Source organism: Neopelma chrysocephalum, unplaced genomic scaffold (genome assembly GCF_003984885.1).
Source record: "Neopelma chrysocephalum unplaced genomic scaffold, ASM398488v2 Primary Assembly neopelma1_81, whole genome shotgun sequence".
Classification (NCBI taxonomy): Eukaryota; Metazoa; Chordata; class Aves; order Passeriformes; family Pipridae; genus Neopelma; species Neopelma chrysocephalum.
The window spans coordinates 4,110,415-4,130,671 of record NW_020897743.1 but is presented as its reverse complement, the minus strand read 5'-3'; the positions used below and the strand labels follow the sequence as shown (position 1 = coordinate 4,130,671).

The window sequence follows — 20,257 nt, the reverse complement described above, 5'->3', positions numbered from 1 at the left end:
GGGGGGCGGGCCCGCCTGCGCCAATCGCCGCCGCCAGGGGGCGGCCGCCGCCGCGCCGCGTGGGCGGGGCCGGGCAGCGCCGCTGTCAGCGCAGGACACGCCCCCGAGCGGGATCGGGATCGGGAACGGGATCGGGAACGGCGCCGGGGCACAGCGCTGCTGAGCAGAGCCCGAGGTGGGGCCAACCTGGAGAGCTCATCGCTCTCTACAACTCCCTGACAGGAGGTTGTAGCCAGCTGCGGCGTCGGGCTCTTCTCCTGGGCAACCAGCGGCAGAACGACTGGACATAGTCTTAAGCTGCACCACGGGAGGTTTAGGTTGGACATTAGGAGGAAATTCTTCACAGAAAGGGTGGTCAGGCATTGAAATGAGCTGCCCAGGGAGGTGGTGGAGTCACCGTCCCTGGAGGTGTTTAAAGAAAGGCTGGATGTCTTACTCTCACTTGGTGCCGTGGTCTTGGTTGATGTGGTGGTGGTCGGTCATAGGTTGGACTTGATGATCTCAGAGGTCTTTTCCAACCTGATTGATTCTGTGATTCTGTAAGAGCAGCTGCAGGACGCTGCAGCCGGTGTTGGCCAGAAAGCTCTGGTCTCCTGCAGGGACAGCAGCCGTGGCTGAGGGCAGCAGGTGGCCCTGGCAGTGGCTGCAGAGCCCAGAGCCGAACCCACTGCACAGGGAGGCCACAGCACGTCCGGTGTGCAGGGAGCACCGTGGGACAGCCAGGAGGGGACTCATCTGCATGCTTGATGATGATTGATGCCAGCCTGGGACAGTGGGGCTGGGATGGTGGGGCTGGCTCCTGCATCACAACGTGTGCAAGGTCAGAGGTGTTCAGGAGTTGGGGCTCTGCTGGTGCTTCCCCCAGACCCTGTGTGACAAGCCTGGACAAGCCCTTGGTGGCCAGAGCTTTATTGCCACGGGAAAACGGGGGAGCAGGCAAGGAGCAGCAAGGCCTTGGGGGAACTGCCAGGCTTGCCCAGGGCCCCAGGGTAACACAGTGGCTTGTGGTCTGAGCTGGTAGAGGCAGGACACAGGAACAACCACAAAACCACGGATGAAAGGCAAAGAGGAAATTTATTTTCGTTATCTCGAGGACTGGAGGATCCCCCAAGCAGCACCTGGGCAGAGGCAGACAAGCAGGGATGCAGGTACTGTGGAGCTTGGCCTGTGCTGGAGAATCACTGAACCTGCTGTTTTTGCCTGTTTATCAAGGATCTGTGCAGTCCTGGTTTACCACTGTGATTTGATCTTTCCCATAGCAGGGCAGGAATCTCAAACATGTTAAATAAGGTGCCACTAAGTCTATCACAGGCCTGTGTTATCTAAACACAGACTTTCTACTTGTCAAACACACAAGGCTAAACAACTAAGAGTATGGTATATATGTTTTTCTACACCCAGCTGCAAGTCACTTGAACATGTTTACAATCCTCCTCAGGTGTCTTCCATTATTTTTCCACTCTTGGTCTCCCTGGCACTCCTCATCCCCCATGTCCCCATCAGTTTGCCAGTGGCCCCTGCCTGCTTGCCAGGACACATCCCTGGGTGTGCCTGTGGGCACCAGTGCCCCACCAGTGTCCCCAGTGCAGCCCCCAGGGCACCCAGCACACCGTGCTCCCCCAGCACCTGCAGTGCAGTGCAGCCCCTGTGTCATGGGGGGCTGAGTGTGGCCATGGCAGGAAGCAAAAACAGGGGCATCTGGGGGAGGCATGGCAAGAGCAGGGAGCACGGCCGGCAGAGCAGTGAGGTTTTGGGCAGCAAAGCTGTGGAGCGTGGGGGGTGCAGGGGTGCAGGAGTGTGTCACACTCTCCCGTAGCTGTTCTTGTAGGGGCTGTGCTCACTGGAGGCAGGTGGGGCCGAAGGCAGCACAGATGGTGGGGGGTTGCTGCTCTCCCAGAGGGGCTCGTAGCTGTCCTTGGGTGGCAGCTCGCTCACATAGCAGATGTTCTCGCTGTAGTTGGGCTTGAAGCTCTCCACGACGTCCTTGGGGACTCCAGCCCATTCCTGCAGGGAGCAGAGCAGGGTGAGAGGAGCCACCACCCAGCCCAGCCCCAACCCCGCGGTGCAGGGCGAGCCCAGGGCAGGGCCGTCTGCATCCGCCTTACCTGGAAGTTGCCGTTGTGGGTGATGAAGAGCTCATCGAAATTCTTGCTGGGGTTGGGAATTCGGGGCATTAGGATGACCCATACCCTGTGTGGGAGAGGTTTGTGAGAGGGGAAGAGCCCCAGTGCTGCTGCCCCCCATCAGCTCCCCACACTCACCTTTCCATGCGCACCAGCAGGATGACAAGGACCAGCAAGATCAGGCAGGAGGCAATGGGGATCAAGACTGTGTGGATCCAGAACCAGTGGACTGTGCCTGGAAAGAACCAAGGTGACACTGACGCCCAGACAGTACACCACCACGGCAGTGGGTGGCCATGGCATTGTTCTGGGAGCAGAGGATGGAGAAAGGGCCCGACTCCAAGCCTTGCCATGCTACCACCACAACTGGCTGATGACCCTGTCCTGGCCCAGCAGTGCCAGGGCAGCCCTCCAGTGCTAAGAAACCCCTGGCAGAAGTCAGCAGGTCCCACTGCTGGGGTGTGTTTGGCTTCCAGAAGTACAAAGCAGCAGGGGCTGATGCTGCTGCCTGCACTCCAGGTGCCCGGACGGGTCTTGCCCCTACAGCTGCCACCTCAGGCCAGCTCTCTACTTGCTTGGCCATCCCTCACCTTCTGAGCCCTGCCATGCTCCAGCCCATCCCATCCCACTGCAGCCCCCAGGACCTACCCTTGCTGGTGGAGTTGCTGCCCCAGACCACGGGAACGCTCCACTCGCTCCAGAGCTGGGTCCTGCCACAGTATTTGTTGACCTTGCTGCGCACATAGAAGGTGTAGAACTTCTTGTAGTCCACGCTGGGTAAGGAGAAGACATCTCCATTCACCGAGATCTCCTGCAGAGACACGAGCCATGGCTGTGGGCTGGGACTGCCATGGAGGCTGGTGCACAGCTCCTCCCTGGGCACGGCCACAAGGGTGCTGTGCCCAGGGGCTCTCACCATCCAGTCGGTGTCCTTGTTGCTCTTGTACTTCACGGCGTGCTCCAGGCACTTGGCTTTGGGGTATGTGGTGGCCCAGGTCAGCTGCAGCTGGTTGTTGCTCATGTTGTGGATGGTCAGGTTGACGGGCGCATCTGGTTTCACTGCAGGTGAATGCCTGGTGAGTGCTGGCCCCATGTCCCCATGGCCCTGCTGCCAGCTGGGACCTGATGGGCCAGCCCTGGGGGACCAATCTGTACCCAGGTCCTGCAGCTCCATGCGCTTGCTGGTGATGTCCAGGGTGCTGCCGCCCACGCTGGCTTTGAGAAGGACGTGGAAAGGCTGGAACTGGATGATCTCATTCTGGTTGAAGCGGCAGCCGACTCTGATGCCCTGGTCCTGCAGGTAATGCTTGCACTCCACCTTGTTGGATGTGTTCCTGTACCTGTGCCACAGGGAGTTACCGGGGCTCCCCAAGGCCTCACATGCCCCAGCCCTCCTGGGGACCCTTCTCCCCAGCACATCCCATCCTGCTTGCCCTGGAGACAGAGCCTGCCCCACCCTGGGCTTGTGGAGGAGGAGCAGCCTGATGGGACCAGCGATGCTGGCAGTAGCCCCCCTGCACGGGGACCCACCGCTGGACACCAGGCTGTGGAGCAGGGACACCTACCAGTAGTAGAGGGAGTAGTTGGCCTTGAGTGTCTCTCTGCTCCCCCACGTGCAGTTCATGTACTCCTCGTTGAAGAGGACACAGTCCACCTCTGCAAACGACAGACACTGCTGGGCGTCGTGGTGGTGGGAGGCTGTGCCAGGGCCCAGGGGTGCACCGGGGAGACACGGCACATGCCAAGGTCCCTGCATGTCCCCATGAGCCTTTCTCCATCTGAGCCAAACAAGCCCATCTCTTTCTGGCATAGCTGTGTTGATGATGCCTGGGCTGCCAGCAGCCCCACATCTTCCTCTAAAGGACTTCTGTCTCTCCCACATCCATGCTGTTGGCTTTTCATGCTGTGGATGTGGTGTTTCACCCTGAGTCCTCCATCTACTCCCCTTAGTCACCCCACAGCTGCTGTTTGCAGCTCCTAGGTGTGGGGCAGGATACAAATCCCTCTCTGCCAACCCATTTTGTTTGTCCCATGAGAAAATCAGGTGGGGTTTTTTTTCAGTATTTGTGCCTGGTGTCTCCATCCTGGCTAAATTCATCTCACTGTTACCCTTTTGGGTGCTTGCAGGTGCTCACGTGTCTCTGTGTCTGGGTGATCAAGGCTGTGCTGGGCTGCTTCCCACCACAGCCCCTCCACCACAGGGTGAGCCCCTGAGGCTCCATCTCTGCAGGAAACTCCTGCTGGCTCCTCTGCCCCCTCCTTCTGCTGCACTGTGCCAGGCCTGGTTCCTACCCACGTAGCCACATCCTGGGCTGGCAGGAGGCTGCAGGGCCACAGCAGCAGTGCTGGTCCCATCAGTTATGACACCACAGTCTGCTCTGGTGCTCAGAGGCACAGCTCGCTGTGGGACGAGCTGCTCTGATAGACTGAGACACCTCACAGAGCTCTCTCAAGTGCCAGCCCAGCTGCTGGTGGCTGAGCTGTCCTGCAGGCTCACAGAAAATGAGAGGTTTTCCCCCTAAAAACCAGGCAATGGGACATCTGGTCCCATCCAAGGTCCAAACTCATCAGCCAGAACTGCAGGAGCAGGAAAAAGCCAGAGCCAGGCTTTTCTGAGCTGTAGTGTAACACGGTGCAGCAAACAGGCTGCGCTCTGGCTGTTTCCACACATGAAGATGAAGGACACCTTCCCAGCAGCCCAGGAGGTCCAGGGATACAGAGGGGCTGTGTTTCCACAGAAAGCTGTTGTGTTGCTGACAGCCAGCCAAGAGGTGGATTTTTTTCCCAGAAAACAATGGCTGGGATGAGGGTGCCAGGTGGAAAGAGAAGCTGCTGTCTCCCTTCCTGTGCATCCCCTTTCTGTGCACAGCACCGCTGACGTGACCAGGATGGAAAGGGCAGATCCACCAGGCCGCCAGCCTGGCCAGCACCCATGGATAGCATGGGCCTGCCAGTACAGTAATGGGGCCAGGAGCGCTGCGGGACTAGTAGCCATGGGGCTGGTGGTGTCAGCAATGCTCCATCACTGGGGTGGGAGCAAGGACACCCAATGGGGCTCCCTGGCACAGCCTGTCTCTCCTGGCAGCCCCTTTGCAAGGGGCCATGTAGGTGCCGGGGGTCCTGGGGTGCGCTGGAGGATCGCAGGGTCTCTGGCGCACGCCCCAAGAGCGCGCCAGCCCACACAGCCCCACATCCTGCCCTCCTCGCCCGCCATCGCTGGCTCCATCCCCACCCGCAGTGGGGATCTGCGGCCTCCCACCTCCCCATGGGCCCATGTGCCCCCTTACCTGGGTGGCTGTGGGCAGCAGCAGGGCAGGGGCCCGGCCCACAGAGGAGGAAGAGGAGGACAGACACCAGGAAGATGGCAGGAGCTGCCATGGTGGGGTGGGGCTGGCCATGGGGCGCATGCGAACAGCCTCGTGTAGGGCTGTGGCTTCCGCCCTCGCTTCCTGCCCCACGCACCGCCTGCACCGGGGGGCCCACCCCATGTGCTGCTCCAGGGCCACTCTGATGGGGACCACAGCTCACCCCAGGGGGGACCCATGGCTCATACCACTGGGAACCCATGGCTCACCCCAGTGGGACCCCACAGTTCATCCCTCTGGGAGCCCACAGCTCATCCCACTGGGACCTCATGGCTCACCCCAGTGGGATCCCACAGATCCCACTACAACCCACGGCTCATCCCTTTGGGACCCCATGGCTCATCCCAGTGGGATCCCACAGATCCCACTAGAACCAGACGGCCCATCCATCTGGGATTCCCGTTTCCTCCTGCCATGTCCCCGTGTCCCTCGCTCCGCCTTACCGCAGGGATCACCCCACGGGGCTGTCCCCAAGAGCGGGACAGCTGTGGGGACCCCAACCTGCAGCCCGGCCGGCTCCCTGGGAACCGGGCAGCACCGGGCGGCACCGGGGCAGTCCCGGCGGGGCTGTGTGTGTGTGACAGCACTGCCAGTGCCCGGGGGGCCGGGGACGATGCAGCGGGGGTGTCGGTGGCCGGGGGTTGCCCCGGTGTCGGGGCCGCCGTGGAAGGTGGGGGGTGTTGTTGGTCACGGGCCCTTCGGGCCGCCACGTCCCTCTTCGGCACTTTCCGGCGCCGCTCGGGATTCTCCGTCCACCCCGAGTCCGGCTTCGGGCCTCTCCGGCAACGCTCGGGAATCTCCGTTCTCTCTCGGCCTCGCGTCGGTTCTCTCCGTCTGCGCTCGGACATTTTCGTCTTTACTCGGCCTGGCCTCGGCAGCACTCGGGTGTCTCCGGTGACACTCGGGACTGTCCTTCCTCTCTCGGCCCAGCTTCGGGTCTCTCCGGCTTCACTCGGGTCTCTCCGGCAACACTCGTGCCTCTCCGGCGACGCTCGGGACTGCCCGTCCTCCCTCGGCGCGGCTTCGGCGGCTCTCGGGCCGTTCCGCCGGTCCCCGCCGTGCCCGGCGCAGCGCGCAGCGCGCAGGCGCGGGCGGCCCCGGCGGCCCTTGTTGTGGCCCGGCCGCCCCCGCCCGGCCATGGCGGCCTTCGGCGTCCTCAGCTACGAGCACCGCCCGCTCAAGCGCCCGCGCCTCGGCCCGCCCGACGTGTACCCCCAGGACCCCAAGCAGAAGGAGGTGAGGGAACCTTGGGGAGGACGCGGGGTGCGGGACCGCTGCGCCGCGACCGGACCTGGGGAGGCGGCGGGGCGGCGGGGCGGGGGTCGGGAGCGGGGCCCGTCCCGCCGGGCCCGCGGGTTGGGGGGCGCTGGGCGGGCCGGGGGGGCCGCTGTCCCGGTGTCCTGCACTGCCCTGGGAGGGGCGGGACAGGGCGGCGGGGGCCGGAGGAACAGCCGAGCCTGGCCTCGCTCGGCCCCCGCTCTGGGGACGGAGGCGGCGGCGGTGGGCGCGGAGCGGCCGCACTGGGCCCCGCTGACCGTCCTTCCCCCCCGCAGGATGAGCTGACTGCGCTGAATGTCAAGCAAGGCTTCAATAACCAGCCGGCGGTCTCCGGGGACGAGCACGGCAGTGCCAAAAATGTCAATTTCAACCCGGCGAAGGTGAGACGGGGCCTTTAACAGGGTGGGCTGCGGGATCCTGGACAGCCCTGGGTCTTATTTCCTTCTCTGTGCCGAGAGCCAGGAGACCTTTTCCTTTAGAATGAGTGGTTTTAGGACCTGACCCTCTCTTTCTTTGCAGTCCAAGTTCTGCATTCTTTTAGAACTGTGTCCCACCTCTGCAAGAGAGTTCCTGCCTTGCTCTATAAATCTCAGGGGCAGGTCTGTATCTGCAGTCTCAGTAAAACCAGCATCTGGGACTCCCCATATTCTGCAGTTAAAGCAGAAGGCTGCGATCCCAGGAGAGGGAAAGTTCTTACTGGTTTGGTTACGTCATGCTCACGGTAAAAGAGAAGTAAGATTTCTTGAAACATCTGGCAGTTTAAACAGGGGAGTTACATAACGGGCTTCAACTCCATTTTTCCAGTCTTTGAAATCAAGATGTTGACTTCCTGGCCTCCCCAACAGAAGGACTAGTAATGACCTGGGTTGGAAGGCAATCAATGAGCGCAGGATATTTGTTTTTCTTGGCTGACTTCTGTCTGAGAAGCGCCTTCTATCTGGTTTGATAGGTATTTATGAAGTGCTGTGTCCATCTCCAGTCCCTGCTTGGTTATTGTATGAGTTGTCTAGAAGCATTCATCTCTGCAAGCATAACAAAGGAAATTACTGGCAGTGTTTTTGTGTTTCAAAAGTCGATACTTCTGGTAGGAGTGATAAATAAGATTTTAAGCACACAGAAATCGTGAAGTGTAATTAATCCTTTTTTTCTCCTCCAGATCAGCTCGAATTTCAGCAGTATTATTGCAGAAAAGCTGCGGTGCAACACACTGCCCGACACAGGGAGGCGGAAACCCCAGGTGAACCAGAAGGATAACTTTTGGCTGGTGACAGCACGTTCTCAGAGTGCCATAAACAACTGGTTCACAGACCTGGCTGGAACTAAACCCCTCACTCATCTTGCTAAGAAGGTATGCTACAGGAGAGGTGTCCTGTCAGGGCAGAGAATTTAATCTGGGCTTGTTTCTGAAGTGTTTCTGAAGGTTTTTACTGTTTGGAGAAGTTTCTTATCTGTACATCTCGTGTAGTTTTCAGCTTGAAGAGCCCTGACTGTAGTCATCCCCACTCAGAGAACTGGTCCCTTGTCTGTTGTTTGGAGGTGTGTCCAGCTTTGCCTTTTGGCTTGTAGGACACGACTGATTTATTTTAAGGTTCAGACATGTTTCAGAAGAGCTGCCACTGTTGCCTTTGGTCTGTTGTTTAGATTAGGACATTTCTGTTGTGGAGAGTTGCTCAGGTTGTCAAAAACCATAGTGAGAACTACTGAAAATAATCAGCTGAGTGACTTCCCAGACTTCTGCTGCAGTGACATGTTTCTGGTTTTAAGCTGAGGAGAGTATGTGTGCTATCACTTGGTCTCAGCCAGGCTACAGCATTTCTGTGCCCTGGGCTCTAGGGGTAGATATTTCCCTTGTAGCCTTGAATTCTGTAGAGTATGAAAAAAGGGTCTCCCTGCATTTTATCAGGCCCAACAGCAAGGAGAGAGAGCTCTCTGTCAGGGGAGGCATATAAACAAGGAACTTGGGAGTCTGGTACGCCTTGTGGAAAAACAGAACTCCCAGTTGTGAAGTGGTAGTGGAGCACATAGTTTAGAAGATGGAATTTGTCTGTTCCTTGGGGTTCTGAGTCATTCTTGGGAGGAAATAAAGTAATCAGACTTTCCCACAATCTGTCTCTTTATAAACTTAGTCCTTGTGTCTTTCTTTGGCTGTTTGCTGCCAGTTTCCTGAGGTCATTGTGAAAGCTTGAACCTTTCAAGGCTTTCCCCAGTTTTCCTGCAATGGGATCCATCAGTTACTGTGGATTTAGATGGGAAGGCAGCGACTGTCAGTAGCCAAGTAGTCTGTGCCTTTATGTCTTGGAGGAATCAGAGTAATTGGGAAGAATGTGAGAAGCATAGCAGGTAAATAATTGAATTGTCAGCAGTTCAGGGACTTAAAGGTATCTACCAAATGGGCCTATTCTTTGTGAATTTGCTTCATTCCTTATATATGCTCTCCAGAGTATTGTGTGGAAATGAGCCCCACAGCTGTACTTTTTCCTGTGATGTGCTGTTGCTTCCTGGTTTATAGATCTGCACTCTGATTTCACTGGTATCCTCCTGTGTTGGATCTTGAATTTTGAATCTTGGATTAATGAATTCCTTCCTACTATGGTACTCAATTCCCTGTTGCTCGCAGTCTCCTGTGGGGTATTCATGATATTACAAAACTTTTGTAACCACTGTGCTTTGTTTACAAAGCGAAGAGTCCTGTCTTCAGTCTGTACAGCAGATACTCTGTTTCTCACTCAGTCCTTAGTCTGTATCTTCTGTGGTTGTTTAGATGCTCTCTGGAGGATGGCCTCCGAGATATTTGCAGCATTCAGGGCACGGATTTACAGTGATGTAATTATGTTTTCTCTCTTCTTTTAATTTGTTTTGGTTCTGTTTATACTGAAATGCAGCTCTGGTACTGGTGCCTTCTGACCAGAGGTGAATTTTTGCAGTAGGCTTTTTGAGATAGAGAGCGACACAGTAGCCTCTTACCTTTTTATCTTTTTCACAGCTTGCAGCACCTGCAGCAGATGTAGCTGCTTTGGAATAGTTCCCATCCAAGTCCTTGGCTCATTTCTCCCTCTCAATCCTGTTATAGGTGCCCATCTTTAGCAAGAAGGAAGAAGTCTTTGGTTATTTGGCAAAATACACTGTTCCAGTAATGAGAGCAGCATGGCTTATCAAAATGACTTGTGCCTATTATGCTGCCATCACAGAAACCAAGGTGAAAAAGCGTCATGTCATTGATCCCTTCATTGGTAAGCACTTTGTGTGAAGCACTGGTTTTGTCCATCACAGGTGTTTCCTTCTCAACCTGCTCTTGATTAGGATGAGGTAGCCTGAAAATCCGTATAAACTTGTTTCCTGGGGATAAGTCCTTGTGTGCTTATGTGCATAACTGAAACAGGCCCACCTGTGAGGGTACACTGTTGAAAAATAAGTCTTAGCAGCCACAAACACTTCCTGAGAGCCTGCCTATGCTTTCTCCCAGTTAAATTCTGAGCTCCTTTGCAGTATAACCTGGGTTTTTTTTACCTTACAAAGACTGTAATTGTTACAATTCAGAGATGACTGATTAGCTACTTTCCAAGTGAGTATGTTTCCCAGAGAATTACGGTATGTTACTCCCTGTCTGTGTTTCCAATTTCATTAAACATTCCTGGATCCAGCATCCTTTGCATCCTGGCCTGCTCCAGATTGCTGCAGTCTAGGAGATCTCCCCTAACTGTGTTCTGGTTTGTATGGCTGGGACTACAGGACCTGATCACACACCTTTGAAAAGCAGTATTAGCAACCAAAGTCCATGGATTACTTTTTTTCCCCTCTGTGCCTTCTTATTTATCTCTGGTATAAAAATTACACAGGCTTATTAACTCTGTGTCTGGAGGTTGATTGATTTGTTACACATATTTATTCCATTTGCTTTCCTATTCCTTTGGGTTATGGCCCTACTGCTGATACTCTTAAGTGTTGTTTGTTTCATGTTCTTGCATATTTTGCCCTGGTTTTCCATCTGCATTGTCCCAGAGGAGTGTAATCATGCTTTCACTTTAATTGACTTTGTCTCTTACACACTTAAGTTTTGGTAAAAACAGTTCTTTTTTAAAAATTGTTGATTGTGGCTTTACACTGATAGCTGGAAGAGACTAAGAACAAGTTCAGACTTGAAGTGTTTCCAGTGTTTCTGCTGTCTGTCAGATTATTGACGATGCTAAACTAGACTGGCCTAACACTGCTCTCTGCTAGAAAGTCTTTTCTCTTTGCCTGCTGATTCTCAACAACTGCAGTTGAGGAATTTTTTTTCCCAACTTTTCCAGTACAAAGTAACCCTGCTCCACAGACTCAGAAGTTTTTCCCCTTGTTCTCTATTTCTGTGGATGTCTCTTCCTCCCTCGCACCTCCAGGCCACAAGGAAAGTTAATATTGTGGCCCTCATTTTTCTTTCTTTGTCTTTCTGTCCATTTCAAACAACAGGAACATTTTTGGGTTTCCACCTGTGCACCAGCCTGGTTCTTTCCTGCTCGTGTTTACCACGGTGCTCACTGGTAACCTGTTTGTTTCCTCTTCAGAATGGACACAGATCATCACCAAATACCTGTCAGAGCAGCTGCAGAAGATTGCAGAGTTCTACAGACAGCTCCCAGGGCAAGGCTGTGGTTCACCATCAGGACCAATGCCCCAAGAGGTGGAACAGGCTTTGAAGCAGTGGGACTACAACGAGAAACTGGCTATGTTCATGTTCCAGGTGAGGGACTTGGGGGGCTGCTGGGTGGGTGTGTAGCAGAGGAGGGCTCGTGAGTGGATGTCAGGTGATTTATTTCTGCAGAATATTCTCTTTCTGTGAATAGACCATTAGGACTAAATGCGGTTTTGAGCTCAGTACTAGAACAGAGGTACTACAGAACTGTGTGAACTTGCAGAGTTTTTTCCACTGTTGGAAAGCAAGCTGCTGCTGTTCTGCCTTACCTTAGTGAATATTACTTCAACTTGTGTTCATGTGCTCTGCTTTTGTCCGTGTGCAGGATGGAATGCTGGACCGGCATGAATTCCTGACATGGGTCCTTGAGTGTTTTGAGAAGATACGGTCAGGAGAGGATGAATTTCTGAAAATGCTCCTACCTTTGCTGCTGAGGGTGAGAAATATGAGCCCAGCTTGCTTTAGAAGAGTGCTGACTTCTGCTGTTGTCAATCCCCTTCCGTTTGCCTAAGGGGATGATGAGCTATTTTGCACCAAGAACACCAGGGAATGTGCCTGTGAGCATCCTTCTTAGCTCATGCAAGGATATCTTTTTAGTCCTGTTGTCTTCTGTTTTTTTCTCTCCTTTACCCTGCACTGGATATGGTAATCCCTGCCCCCATGTCACAGCTGTGATAGTTGTACTCATGCACCAGTACATGGAAGGTGCTTTTCTTTGTTTGTTTGGCAACAGATTCTGGGCAAACCTTTGAAGCCCTGGGAAGGCTGGGTGTGGGTACATTTTTATACATGAAGTCATTGCCATAGAGCATTTCAAGGTTTTTTCTGATGCTTAGTAGCCAGTGGGTGATCCATGATGCTAAGGAGCTCTGTAAAAAGGCGCTGCCTCTTCAAGGCAGTGCCACACAGTGCAGTACTTTGGGAAGGTCGAGGGTTTCTCCTGTACTGCTTGTGACAAGGCTGTTTTCCCCTCTCCCCGTGTTCCCTGCAGTACTCGGGGGAGTTTGTGCAGTCTGCCTACCTGTCCAGACGTCTGGCCTACTTCTGCACCCGCAGGCTTGCTATGCAGCTGGATGGTGCTGGTGGGCACCCACCACACATCCTGTCTGCCCAGACAGGGAATGCGCTTCCTTCAACTCCCACCCCTCAGCCAGCTGCAGGGAATCCTCCTCCCAGCCCTTTCAGCGACTTGCTGCTGTGCCCCCAGCACCGGCCAGTGGTGTATGGGCTCAGCTGCATCCTCCAGGTAGGTTTAAGTGATGGTGATTGTGGGGTCAACAGGGACAATTTACATTGTGTACCGTCACAGCAAAATCATTACAATCTGAGTCAGCAGCTTCCTGAGTACAGAAATATCAAACCGTGATTGTCGTGGCTGATGTGTTTAAAGAGCTTTTGTGCCAGACATCAGTGCTGTAGCAGTGCCCTTGACTGACTTGCATAAGAAAAATGGGTTGGAATAGAGCCTTTTGCTCGACTCACAGGTGCCTCTCATGGCTGGAAGGCTTTACAAAAGAAGGGATGAGAAAGACAGGCTTATTTCATCTTGAGTATGTCAATAGCAGGTTGTCATTTAGGAAAGGAACTTATGCCAGAAATGAAAGTGCTTTGTAATTTTGTCAACTCTTAAAAGCAAACATCCCCTCATCAGAAAAAAAGTTCCCACAGAACATAAAAAACCCCTACAACCAAACAATCAGCACACACAAAAAAAAGCCCCTCCCACTTTATGCAAGAATTTAATGGTTTAGGAGTAGCAGCAGGCAGTGAAAAGGAACTACTCTCAACTCATAATCTTTATACTTGAGATTGATTAAACCTTACATTGCAATGAAAGGGCAAGGTTGCCAAAGCCTTATTGATAGTTTTTTGAATGGCAGGTGCTTTTGTGACACTGTGGAATTCAGTCCTTACTGTCCTTGTGTCAGAAAGAGATAGATGAGTTCTGTTCAGTGTGTGTATTCATTCATGACTGTGTTTTTCTCCTTCAAGAGGAGAGTGACTAGGTCAGGTGGGTCCATGCAGAAGGAGTGGAGTTGGTTTCTTCCAGGGGAGAAAAGAAGCTCGTTAAAGCAGAGGAGGTCCCAGAGAGTGCAGGATGGAGCAGGAGTTGGAGAGGAAGAGAGCACAAAGCTTGGGAACCTGCTGCTCAAGAGAGAAACTTGAGATGAAGGAGCCCTGACAGGATCAAGAAGCAGCCAGCCAGCTCTCAAACAGGGTAGAAAGAAAATTCCTATAGTATGGTTGGCTAGAAGTAAGGATTTTTCTGCAAGGATTAGGGAGCAGTGTGGGTTTATAGATAACCCCTTTGCATTCCTTTTAAGTCTGTCTGGGTCACTTTCTGTTAAAGAAGTTGAGAGGGTTTTTTTTCTATTTTCTGTGTGATAAAACATGCCTTTTTAATATAAAAGTCCTCTATTTGGGGAGCTTACTTTAGGGGAATATCTGAGCATATATACCTCAAAAGTTTGACTGATTTGGGTTTGAGCACAACCTGCTTAAAAAATTGACACTGGTTAATGATGATCTGATCTTTAGTATATGTCAGAAGAGCTCTTCTGATAGATCTACAGATCTTCTGATCTGCAGATGGTAGATAAGGCTAAGGCAGAATAAGATCTGATGGTTGGAAGTTGGAGCTGGGTGAAGTCAGGCTGGAAAGAGATGCATTTCTAACACTGTGCATAATTGACCTTTGCTCAGATCATCTCAAGATATGGCAGATTCTTTGGTTTGAGTGTTTAAAACAGCCTTGGTTGTCTGTCTTTAATGTTTGGCTCCTTGTAAGCCAGAAGCTGTAGGGGAGTATTGTAGGAATGGTTCAGTGAAATTTTATCTGTATTTATGGGAGTGTACAAGATCATAAAAGAATGAGAATGCATATGACATGGTATTGTTATTTTAATAATCCCTATAATCACACTTGTGATTATTAAACAGTATGGTGTAATTAGTTTGGGTCTGTTACCTCATATTTCTTCTCATTCTTTACTCTTTTTGAGGGCTGTAAGTCCCTCATGTAAATGCTGCTCCTGGACCATGAGGGTTGGATTGTGCATTGACTGTGTGAGTTGTAGAAAATAAGTTCTGTTTAGAAGCAGTGGAGAGCTCTGCAGCAACATGTTGCTGCTTTTGGATAATGTGGAACTCTGGTCTTGGCTTCCTAAGCATACCTAGGGCAAGAAACTCAGTGCAGCAAAAATTTCTAGTTTACTCCTTTCTGCTCTAGTATGGTCCAAAGACTCTTTCAGAGCTCAGAACAAAAAAACCCCACCCAAATAGTAAATATTTTGTATACAGGATGATGAATGCCTGGGCAGTAGGGTAAAGTAGTGGTTAGTTCTGTAGAAAGTTGTGTAACTTAATTGTTTTGACCTTGATTTGCTCAATGATACTTACCTTTCTGTCTGTTGCAGAGTATAATTCTGTGTTGCCCGAGTGCCCTTGTGTGGCATTACTCCTTGACTGATAGCAGGATAAAAACTGGCTCTCCACTGGACCACTTGCCTATAGCCCCATCCAACTTGCCCATGCCAGGAGGGAATTCAGCCTTTACACAGCAGGTGAGCAGCCTTCAGCAAAGGGAGCTCTTGTGGTCTGAGATAATAGCTGTGTCTTAGCTCTTTCAGAATTTTCTTTTCATGTTGTGTGATAAGCAGAGCTGGAGGTGCTGTCTCACTCCTCAGGAATTAACTGCTCCTATTCTACTATAAGCAACAGTGATGTCCTTGGAAGATGGGCAAAATCTAACCTTAAGTAGAGTTACTGTCACGCTCTCTGTTTTCTGATAATTTTGTTCACAGGACTTCTAAGGCATCCTTATGTTTTTTTACACAAGTCCATTGCTTTTAGGTTCGGGCAAAGCTGCGTGAGATCGAGCAGCAGATAAAGGAACGTGGCCAGGCTGTGGAGGTTCGCTGGTCGTTTGACAAGTGCCAGGAAACCACAGCAGGTAACTTGCTGTAGGATAAAGTTTCTCTTCCCCTGCTCCATGTGATACCCTGACAAACTTCCAGTCTGGCTGTTCTCTTTGATTTTTCTTATTTGCTGCTGTTCGTGTTTACTGTCGGGGGGGGGGGGGGGGGAGAAAGAAGTGGCTCTTTTTTTTTCCAGGGCAAAATCTTACAAGGATCTGTTTCTCCAGGTATAGGGGGAATTTCTGTTACTGGAAGCTAGAAATGTGTACCAGAGAACTGTACTCTTGTACACATGCTATATCCCAATGTTTTCCCCTAAAATCTGCAGTTGGCTGCAGTGAGTCAGGATGCTAAAATAGGTGGACCCTTGCCTGGCTGGTTCAGCTTTCCTTGGGCAATGAGCTCACAGAAACTTCTGATAGAACCGTAGAATGGCCTGGGTTAGAAAGGACCTTAAAGATCATCTAGTCCCAACCCCACTGCTATGGGCAGGGACACCTTCCACCAGACCAGGTTGCTCAGGACCCCATCCTCCCTTGACCACTTCCAGGGATGTGGCATCCAGAATTTCTCTGAGCAACCTGTGCCAGTGTTTCACCACCCTCACAGTAAAGAGTTTCTTCCTAATGTCTGGTCTGAATCTATCCTCTTTCAGTTTATAGCCATTCCCCCATATCCTCTCACTACATGCCCTTATAAAAAGTCTCTTTCCAACTCTCTTGTAGGACCCTCTCAGCAGGTATTGAAAGGCCAGAGGTCACCTCAGAGCCTTCTCTTCTCCAGGCTGATCAATCCCAACTATCTCAGCCTTTCCTCATAGCAGAGGTGCTCCATCCCTCTAAACATCTTCATGGCCCTCCTCTGGACTCACTCCATGTCCTTCCTGTGCTGGGGACCCCAGAGCTGGAGCTCTGCAGGTGGGGCCTCACCAGAGTGGAGGAGGCACAGAGTCACCTCCCTAGACCTGCTGGTCATGCTTCTTTTTGGGCAGCCCAGGGTACAGTTGGCTCCCTGGGCTGTGAGCTCATGTTGCCAGTTCATGTCCAGCCTCTCATCCACCAGCACCCCCAGTCCTTCTTGGCAGCCCCAATCTGTTCATCCCCCATCCTGTACTGGGGGTTGCCCCGACCCGGGTGCAGCACCTTGCACTTGGCCTGGTTAAACCTCATGAGATTCCCATGGGCCTACTTCTCAAGCTTGTCCAGGTCCCTCTGGATAGCATCCCATCCTTCAGGAGTGTCAACCAAACCGCTCAGCTCGGTGTCATCTGCAAACCTGCTGAGGGTGCACTTGATCTTTGTCTCCATTACCACTCGTCACTGGTGTCCATTGGGACTCTGAGCCTTTGATCACTACGCTCTGGATGTGACTGTCCAACCAATTCCTCATGCACTGAACAGTCCAGCATGCCTGGTGCTGGGTAGGCCATCCCACTGCCAAAAAGACCAGCATTTTGGTGGTGACACGAGCCACAGAGCCATGTGTTAATAGACTGGGCCCATCTGTTTCTTCCAGTGTCATTGCCTGCAACTGGAAGAGTAGAAGAGAAAATAACCTGTGTTCCAGAATGCCTTATTAATGGTCCCAAGGCCCTGAAGTCCCTTTTGATCACCCTTGGATTACACATTGCCACTTCACCTCCCCCTGTGTGGGAGACCAGTAATGGATAATAGTCTGAGGAATATACCAAGCTAGGAAGTTTCATGATATGATGTCCCCAGCCTGGACCCCAGGGAGGCAGCAGTCTTCCCTTAGAGAAGGGTCCATCTGCCTTTTGGATGAAGGGTCCAAACTTTCTGTTCCCCTTAGAAGAGAATCACCTGTAACTACAACTCATCTTTTCTTCCTCATGGAACTGGTCTTGATATGAGGCGTAGAACTTTCTGACCTTGGAAACACATCTGGTATTGCTCTACAGTCTGTTGTACCAGGTGCCAAATATGCATTTCTCTTCTCTGTTCTCTTCTAGGTTTCACTATTGGCCGTGTCTTGCACACTTTAGAAGTTCTGGACAGTCACAGCTTTGAAAGATCTGACTTCAGCAACTCTTTGGATTCCTTGTATAACAGGATATTTGGGCTGGGTCCAACTAAAGACAGTCATGAGGTGCCCTGGGACTTTGCTGCTGGGCCCTGGTCTTGGACGTGGCTATGTTCTTGTTTATATCCCACTGTTACTGTCCTGTGTCTGCAGAGAGCTGACTAGGTAGTGGCCTTTGGCCAAGAGATGTGATCTCCATTGAAAAGGATTTCATGCAGCCTTGTTAGGGAGGTACTAAAGTGAGAGGGGAGGTCTGTGCTCTAGAAAGTCTACACTAACAAATACGTGTAAGCCTGGGAGAATTCACACAGCTGAGAAGAGTCTCCTGATGAAAGACATCAAATTGATGATAAAGACTTGTTATGTGTCTGAGAGGAGTAAACCTGTCAAACTCTGGGCTGGCTGCTGCTTCCTGGAAGTCTGGGAGCTCACAGTTCAGGCTCCTCTTAGCCTGGGAGGTGACGTATTTATGATGTGTAGGACCATAGTGCAGCCAATACTGTATTGGTTCCTGGAAGTGGGCTGCAGCACTGGCTGTTTGCACACTTTGTATAATGCTGTCAAGAAGCTGTGTTTCACTCAGTGCTGTGATTAGCACTTCATAGATGCGCTGCTGGAAGAGAGGTGATTTCCTGAAGCAGAGTCAGTCTGGAGATTTTTAGGGGCTATGGTTCACCTCACGGTTCAAAATGGAGTCAGAGGAGGAGGGCTCTAGCTTGACATCGATCCTTTCTGTTAGGAAGAGGGGAATGCAGCAATCTTTAGGCTGTGATTTATTAGAAGTAGACTCCCTGTTCTATCTGCTCCCCCCTCCTGTTTGGCTCAGGTTCTCACTGCAGTGCTTGTATGTCAACAGATCTCCCCGGATGACGATGCAGTGGTGGCCTTGCTGTGCGAGTGGGCTGTCAGCTACAAACGCTCTGGACGCCACAGGGCCATGGTGGTGGCCAAACTCCTGGAGAAGCGTCAGGCAGAGATAGAGGCTGAAGTAGGTCCTTACTCCTGGAAGACTCTCAGCTGTAGGGGAGAGCAGAGGTTACCTAACTATGGTTACACGGAAAGGCAAAGGTTGATCAGTACAATGCCTCTTGTCACTGGTGCTGTTAGTTATGGCATTTGCTCCATCTAACCCAGTGTAGGTCATAAATGAGCCTGTGGGATGGTGCATATCACATTTCTTGGATACAAGTGAGGACAGCTGATTGCGGTGCAGAAGCACTGGCATACTTGGAGACTGTGAAGTAGCTTACAGAAACCTGTGTGGTGGCTTGCCTATAAGTGCAAGATAAAAAAATTCTCTTGAAGACTTTTTCTTTTGGAGTTTATGGATAGGGAGTTTCTCCACAGTGTCAGCAGTTGGTACTTTTTTCTGTTTCTGCAGAGGTGTGGGGACTCCGAAGTCGTGGATGAGAAGGGCTCCATCTCCTCAGGCTCCCTCTCAGCAGCCAGCGCTCCTGTCTTTCAGGATGTCCTTATGCAGTTCCTTGACACTCAAGCTCCTATGCTAAGTATGTAATAAGAACTTGTGGTCTCCCAGTTTCTAGCTTTCCCTCTCCTGCAGACTTTGAATTTGTGTACTGTTTGCTTGGGTGTAGGTCTTGGGTGTATCTAAATTCTCTCTCTGGCTTCCTTGCAATCCAGAGCTTACCTTGGAAAGAGAGGAAAAGCAAATTGCAGGACCAGATGACAGAAAGATAATGCAGAAGCACTTCTGTTAACAGAGCATTGGCCAAGGATAGATGAGTATAGCTTAGTCAGGAATTACTTCAGGCTGAGAACTAGAGGGTGGTTTTTAAGCAGTGACAAAGATCTGCACTAGTCTTTCAGGGGAAGTACTGCAGACACCCAGGAATAGCACTTTTGAGGTTAAAGTCCTGTGCCTCTGGGCTGTGACGCTGGAGAGCATTTGACTTAATTGCTAATTTTTGAAACTGGGTTTTCTGATTTTAGTCCCTGCTGTAACCTCAGAATTGTGTACCAGTCACTGTGTTGGGAAAAGCTTTCCCTCACCTTTGGTTAGGTTACTGGTGTTGCTCGGTGTTGCAGAAGAGCTCTGATAACCCTGGCTGTCTGTGTTGTCTTTTTCAGCTGATCCTGGGAAGGAAAACGAGAAGGTGGAGTTCTTTAACCTGGTGCTGCTGTTCTGTGAGCTAATCCGACACGATGTCTTCTCTCACAACATCTACATGTGCACACTCATCTCCCGGGGTGATCTTGCCATGGATTCTCACGGGCCTCGCCCGCCCTCACCCTTCGATGACCCTGCTGAGGAGCATGACAGGAAGGAGGGGGAGGGGAACAGTGGCATCAAGCTGGAGGTGAGAGCACCATGGCCCTCCTGTAGACATCTCTGTGTTTTGCTTGCCCATTTTTACCAGCTTTGCAGCCTCCTTGCTATTACGTGCTAGAGGACGTACCAGTGACTCCTACTCCTCCTTCCCCCAACCTGTTTCCTTAGCATCTCAGTTTAAGTGGTTGGAAAGAACCTCAGATTGTAAAGGGGTAGATAGGAAGATCTTGCATGGTTTGAAACAGAGCAGGATGTCATGAGGTGCTGTGTGAGGCCTGTCCATGATGATTGCAGTGTATTAGGCTCCAACTTGCCAGGCACCATGAACCTGTTGGCACATTGCTGTCACCGTCCAACATGGGCATCAAGTGCTGTAGTCAACAAATACTCTCTTGTTCCCTGATGCATCACTCAGATGTAAAGCTGCTCTTTCTGTTCCCAGGACACAGGTCTTTCAGAGCCCATGGACATCGACCACAACCCCAGCATGCTCTTTGATGACATGGAAAAGACAGACTTTTCGGTATGTTCCTGCTTTTTCTACCTGCTCAGTTAATGTGTCAGTGTGTAGCATG

At 51.7% G+C, this 20,257-nt stretch overlaps 2 protein-coding genes across 9 annotated transcripts in view; one reads left to right on the top strand and one right to left on the bottom strand.

The window, feature by feature from the left end:
• Positions 1–1,055: 1,055 nt before the first annotated feature.
• Positions 1,056–6,029, bottom strand: IL2RG (interleukin 2 receptor subunit gamma). 3 transcript variants are annotated; one of them, XM_027690653.1, is made up of 8 exons: positions 5,411–6,029; positions 3,689–3,779; positions 3,279–3,463; positions 3,040–3,182; positions 2,772–2,934; positions 2,262–2,358; positions 2,106–2,190; positions 1,056–2,004 (listed from the first exon to the last, which is right to left on the bottom strand). In XM_027690653.1, the coding sequence occupies exons 1-8, from the start codon at positions 5,688–5,690 to the stop codon at positions 1,801–1,803; spliced, it is 1,248 nt and encodes a 415-aa protein (XP_027546454.1). In that variant the 5' UTR covers positions 5,691–6,029; the 3' UTR covers positions 1,056–1,800. The 3 variants fall into 3 exon arrangements, with proteins under 3 accessions (XP_027546454.1, XP_027546455.1, XP_027546453.1); XM_027690654.1 differs by lacking the exon at positions 5,411–6,029 and adding an exon at positions 4,009–4,404 and having other exon boundaries at positions 3,689–3,976; XM_027690652.1 differs by lacking the exon at positions 5,411–6,029 and having other exon boundaries at positions 3,689–4,404.
• A 571-nt stretch (positions 6,030–6,600) lies between these two features.
• Positions 6,601–20,257, top strand: part of MED12 (mediator complex subunit 12) — a 36,420-nt gene continuing 22,763 nt past the window's right edge. For 5 of the 6 annotated variants that reach the window (XM_027690668.1, XM_027690670.1, XM_027690667.1 and 2 more), the window contains exons 1-14: positions 6,601–6,724; positions 7,042–7,146; positions 7,923–8,114; positions 9,837–9,996; positions 11,308–11,483; positions 11,761–11,871; positions 12,427–12,681; positions 14,852–14,998; positions 15,288–15,387; positions 17,322–17,458; positions 18,249–18,380; positions 18,774–18,900; positions 19,481–19,710; positions 20,125–20,205. In XM_027690668.1, the coding sequence (XP_027546469.1) occupies positions 6,626–6,724; positions 7,042–7,146; positions 7,923–8,114; positions 9,837–9,996; positions 11,308–11,483; positions 11,761–11,871; positions 12,427–12,681; positions 14,852–14,998; positions 15,288–15,387; positions 17,322–17,458; positions 18,249–18,380; positions 18,774–18,900; positions 19,481–19,710; positions 20,125–20,205 (2,052 nt within the window). In that variant the 5' untranslated portion in view covers positions 6,601–6,625. Of the gene's footprint in view, positions 6,725–7,041; positions 7,147–7,922; positions 8,115–9,836; positions 9,997–11,307; positions 11,484–11,760; positions 11,872–12,426; positions 12,682–13,528; positions 13,654–14,851; positions 14,999–15,287; positions 15,388–17,321; positions 17,459–18,248; positions 18,381–18,773; positions 18,901–19,480; positions 19,711–20,124; positions 20,206–20,257 lie in introns of those variants that run through there. The other variant, XM_027690671.1, reaches the window with a different exon arrangement.

What these genes read in the sequence shown, in the direction of transcription:
- IL2RG (XM_027690652.1), bottom strand. Translation starts at nt 4,221, where the DNA reads ATGAATTTAGCCAGGATGGAGACACCAGGCACAAATACTGAAAAAAAA. An exon ending in AACTACTCCCTCTACTACTG is followed by an intron (nt 3,464 to 3,688) that starts GTAGGTGTCCCT and finishes CCTGTGGCACAG; the next exon opens with GTACAGGAACACATCCAACA. An exon ending in CTGCTGGTGCGCATGGAAAG is followed by an intron (nt 2,191 to 2,261) that starts GTGAGTGTGGGG and finishes TCTCCCACACAG; the next exon opens with GGTATGGGTCATCCTAATGC.